Consider the following 5,202-nt stretch of genomic DNA (forward strand, 5'->3'; position numbering starts at 1 on the left):
CTGTAACACTGGGTAAATGGGCCTCTTTACATAAAACTGGCCTTTACGGCAAAGGCCAAGCTGCCATTTTGTGCAGAACAATGGCTTGGAGGAGGGGTGGGGCCTGCTGCACTTGCCCAACTTGGCATGCACCGAGTCAGGAAAGCACAGCAGTCCACAGACTCCAGTCTGGGGGGCTGAGCTGGTGGCAATCCTCTGCGCTTGAGCTCCCAACTGGACTCTGCCACCATCCCTAGCTTTGAATACTTCCAGTGTCCATCACCTCACTAGGCAGCTGGTTGCTTTGTTCGACTGCTCTGACTGTTTTTCCTGATGTTCAACCAAAATATGCCTTCCTGTCACTGAAGCCCATTGTTTTGTGTCTTACAGTCTTGGATGATTGAGAACAGGTTGTGGTCCTGTTCTGAGTGACACTTCTTTAGGTACTTGAAAAGTGCTATCATAGCCCCCATCAGTCTCCTTTTCTCAAGGCTAAATATACCCAGTTCCTTCCATCTAAACATACCCAGTCCCTTCCATCTTTTCTCATAGGACTTAATACCTAGTCCCCTGATCATCTTTGGTGCTATTCTTTGAATTCATTCCAATTTCTCTGAACCCTTTTTAAAGTGTGGTGTCCAGAACTGAACACAGAATTCAAGGTGAGGTCTGACCAGCACAGGGTAGAGTGGAACTATTACTTCCCGTGATTTAGAAACTATACTTCTATTGATGCAATCCCAAAATTGCATTTGCCCTTTTTTTCTTTTTTTTTTTGCAGCCACATCCCACTGCTGATTCATATTCAGCTTGTGATCAATCACAATTCCAAGATCCTTTTGATTCATACTTCAGTCAAGCCAGGTATAACCCATCTTATACCTGTATATTTGATTTCTCTTCCCTAAATGAAGAACTCTGCACTTGTCTCTGTTACATTTCATTCTGTTATTTTCGGCCCAGTTTTTTTTAACATATCAAGATCATTTTGAATTTTGTTTCTGTCTTCTAAGCTATTAATTTATACTACCAATTTTTGTGTTACCTGCAAATTTGATAAGCATCCCCCTCACCTCTTTCTCCAAGTCCTTAATAAGAAATGTTGAATAGTACAGGGCCCAGGATTGAACCCTGCATTGCCCCACTTAACACCCCCCTCCAGTTTGATGAGGACCCATTGGTGAGCACTCTTTGAGTGGAGTTCTCCAGCCAGCTGTGGAACCACCTAGTGATAGTGCCATCCAGCCCACACCTTAGTTGCTCATTCATCAGGGGGCACTTTGTCAAATGCCTTGCTGAAGTCAAGATATAATGTTATCCTCTGAACAGCGAAACATCTGTGTTTCTGTCTCAGCACAGCAAAGTCTAGTAAAGGTGAAAAATTGCAATGACAGCTATGGAATGGAATAGCTATTAGAAATCCAAACAAGAAGAAAAACAGGTCAGTGAAATCAGGAGCAAATAGAATGAGACCCTAGAAGGCCAACGTGGCAGCATCTGTGACATCCTAAGGAAGCTTTCCAAAAATCATGGTATACTAGTAGATGAATCTTGCATTCTGCAAGCATGAATACAAATTACTGACTAATACTAGAAATACCTCCAAGTCTGGTTCAATAATTGTGAGTTGGAAATTAAGATCTCACAGTTCACAGCCGTCCACCCCATGTGTGGTCTTGTTTGTTCTGTGTTGCAGTGATGTCTTCGGTTGTGAGTTAAGAATCACCCCCCTAATCACACACACACACAGGTATAAAACAACAACAACACCTCTCTGCTAACCATGGTGACTTGGGCAATGTGCGTACAGAATCTAAGCTTTATAGCTAGTTTAAGAGTAGCTTAACCACAAGGAAGGAATATAGAAGTGTCTATCCTTCAGACTTTCCTAGAAATGTGGACTATATTTGAAGTTTCTGACTGTATGTGAATGGGAGGGAGAGCCATTACCATTTAATATACTTGTAGGGCGCAATCCTATTTGATCCATCTTGGTACTCATAAGCCTTGAACTCAGACGCTTATCGGTATTCAATGCATTTCTGAGTGACGGGTGTTTTGACTCTAGTGGAGGTTTTGAGGAGGGACAGGGAAGGAGGCTAGGGATGGCTGGGGGTAGCTTGTAACCCTATGTCCCCGGTCTTCTCCCTTCTGCAACCACCAGCATGCCCCCTTTCACCTCTCTACAAGCTTGGGTTTGTGAGCTCATACAAGCAGATGGCACAGTTTTCTCCATGCCAGCTGCAAGGGGGAGGGGAGCTTGGACTCATGGATCCAAGGTCAGAGTGCTGTCCATTCAGTGAAAGAGATCCTGAGGTCATCCCCTGTGATGCTGAATAGGAAAGGAGTACTAGGGGAGAGGGCTTACTGCACTTCAAAGAAACCTACACCAGAGATTAGGGATAGTGGCCTCCTTCTAATCACCGCTTAAACACCTCACTTCTCTGATTATCCCTTTCTGACTTTGGTTTGAGTTTCTAAGAACAGCACATTTTACCTGTGCCTAGCACAAAAACTGCTGTGCCAAACTTTCAGAAGTTTAGCAGGTTCAGTTATCTGCATTGGGGCTGCCCGGTGTCCAGATTTCATGCACTTCTGTGGCAACAGTGAAAAGTTATAGCTCTTTGCTTTGAGAGTTTTTGTTGAAAAGAGCACGTTTCACCTGCACCTAGCACAGAAAAATACTGGGCCAAACTGTCTGAGATTTGGCAGGTATAATCACTTCCATGGAGGCTGACAGATCTCTAAATTTCATGTATCCATCAAAAAACCTAGAACAACAAAAAACAGGTTATGTCTGTTTTTGTTTCCCAATGCAAGTCAATGGGAAAATGTAACATCCAAATAATTCGGATATCCAACTCTCGCTTCAGATCGAAATCTGAAGCAAGGTGGATTGGGTCCAAATTGGTCCAAAGTAAAGTGGGCCAATTCAGAAGGTCCAGATGGGCATCTGAAGTGAATCTGGGGGCTCGTGCACAGCCCTAAATCTAATGCAGGATGTACAAACATCCATCTTCATGATCTGTCTTATCATTGTTTGAGAAGGGTTCTTTCTGTCACTTAAATGTATGTAAATACATGTTTACAACACCCACTATATCATAGCCGAGTAGGTGTTCCCATCCAGCAAGTATTCTAATCTTCCTACAGGATTCCTGATTCCTATAGTGTGTGAATTGGCCAAACATTGAGATGTGCTTGGTAAAAGCATGTTGACCAGAGGCAAGGTTACTATGAGACAAGTTGAGGTAATTAATCAAGCAGCTTCATCAACAGGCAAATGCTATTTTGGGCTGCATTAATAGAAGGATAGCTTCCAAATCCCGGGAAGTACTAGTTCCCCTCTACTCAGCACTGGTTAGGCCTCATCTGGAGTACTGTGTCCAGTTCTGGGCACCACACTTTCAGAAGGATGCAGACAAACTGGAGAGGGTCCAGAGAAGGGCAACAAAGATGATCAGGGGACTGGAAACAAAGCCCTATGAAGAGAGACTGAAAGAACTGGGCATGTTTAGCCTTGAGAAGAGAAGACTGAGGGGAGATATGATAGCACTCTTCAAGTACTTGAAAGGTTGTCACAGAGAAGAAGGCCAGGATCTCTTCTTGATCATCCCAGAGTGCAGGACACGGAATAATGGGCTCAAGTTACAGGAAGCCAGATTCCGGCTGAACATCAGGAAAAACTTCCTGAGTGTCAGAGCAATACGGCAATGGAACCAATTACCTGGGGAGGTGGTGGGCTCTCCCACACTGGAGGCCTTTAAGACGAGGCTGGACAGCCATTTGTCAGGGATGCTCTGACTTGGATTCCTGCATTGAGCAGGGGGTTGGACTCGATGGCCTTGTAGGCCCCTTCCAACCCTACTATTCTATGATTCTATGAACAAACTTTCTGCCTACAGGAACCATCAGCAACTGACAATATCTATTAAAGCCAGAATTACGGTAACATTTGAACAAGGAGGCATTAAATAAAAATCAGTCTCAGAGTATCTGCAACAGTGTTTTTTGTGTACTTGTATGAGCCAGGGATAAGTACTATATCCACAAATTATGAATTTTTCAAATGATTTACTCTGCTATGCATTTTGTGGACTTGGACGTGTTAGTGGGGAAGTGTGGGAAGAATCCAGAGACACACCATTGACTGAAACCAGCTGCAAAAGTCTGTCTATTTGTACTTTGGCAGTATGTGGATATTTATAATATTTCCCCTGTATATTTTGCTCTCCTAATTGCCTGTCATCAACTCTTCATTACAGGATCATTCAAGTAAGGGAAATGACCAACAACCAATCCACTGTGACAGAATTCCTTCTGATGGGATTTTCCGATGACCATGATGGGCAAATGCTGCATTTTGTGATATTCCTCGTCATTTACTTAATAGCCTTAGTAGGGAATTTTCTCATAATCATTGTTGTGGCCGTCAACCATGACCTTCACACCCCCATGTATTTCTTTTTGGTCAACCTGTCACTGTCAGACATTTGCTACATATCAACGACTATGCCAAAATCCATGGCCACTTCCTTGACAAATGACAAACGGATTAGTTTTGATGCGTGCGTTGCCCAACTTTTCTTAGTTGTAACTTTTGCAGGTTCTGAGCTTGCCTTGCTCACCATCATGGCTTATGACCGTTACGTGGCAATCTGCCATCCTCTGCAATATGTCCTAATCATGAACAGAGATGCATGTGTCCAAATGGCAACTGCTTCCTGGCTAAGTAACTTGATTCATGCATCAATACAAACTGGTATCACTTTCCAGTTACATTTCTGTGGGTCCAATATGATTGGACAGTATTTTTGTGATATCCCTCAGTTGCAAAAGATTTCTTGCAGTGATACAAAAGTTAGCCAAGCTCTGGTTTTTCTCACTGCAGCCACTGCAGACTCATTTTGTACTGGGTTCATCTTTGTTTCTTATGGCTCTATCCTCTCTGCTGTGCTGAGGATTCCATCAGTTCAAGGCAGATATAAAGCTTTCTCTACCTGCACTCCCCACTTGACTGTCTTCTCCTTATTCGTCACCACAGCTGTGTTTGCATACATGAGGCCGAAAGCACTTTCCTCTACAACCATGGATTTGCTGTCTGCTGTTTTGTATGCAGTTTTGCCACCACTACTGAATCCCATCATTTACAGCTTCAGGAGCAAGGACATTCAAGCGGGTCTACGGAAAATATCAAAACACCTAAAAAATATCCTAATATAA

General features: G+C 43.3%; 1 protein-coding gene across 1 annotated transcript; it reads left to right on the forward strand.

Moving 5' to 3' along the window:
• The first annotated feature begins 4,263 nt into the window (after positions 1–4,263).
• LOC146341535 (olfactory receptor 14A16-like) lies at positions 4,264–5,202 on the forward strand. The gene has a single exon (XM_084807521.1). It carries the CDS (start codon positions 4,264–4,266, stop codon positions 5,200–5,202), a length of 939 nt encoding a protein of 312 aa, XP_084663647.1.

Source organism: Heloderma suspectum, chromosome 6 (genome assembly GCF_057233095.1).
Source record: "Heloderma suspectum isolate Gila_16-S chromosome 6, 16-S_ref, whole genome shotgun sequence".
Taxonomy (NCBI): domain Eukaryota; kingdom Metazoa; phylum Chordata; class Lepidosauria; order Squamata; family Helodermatidae; genus Heloderma; species Heloderma suspectum.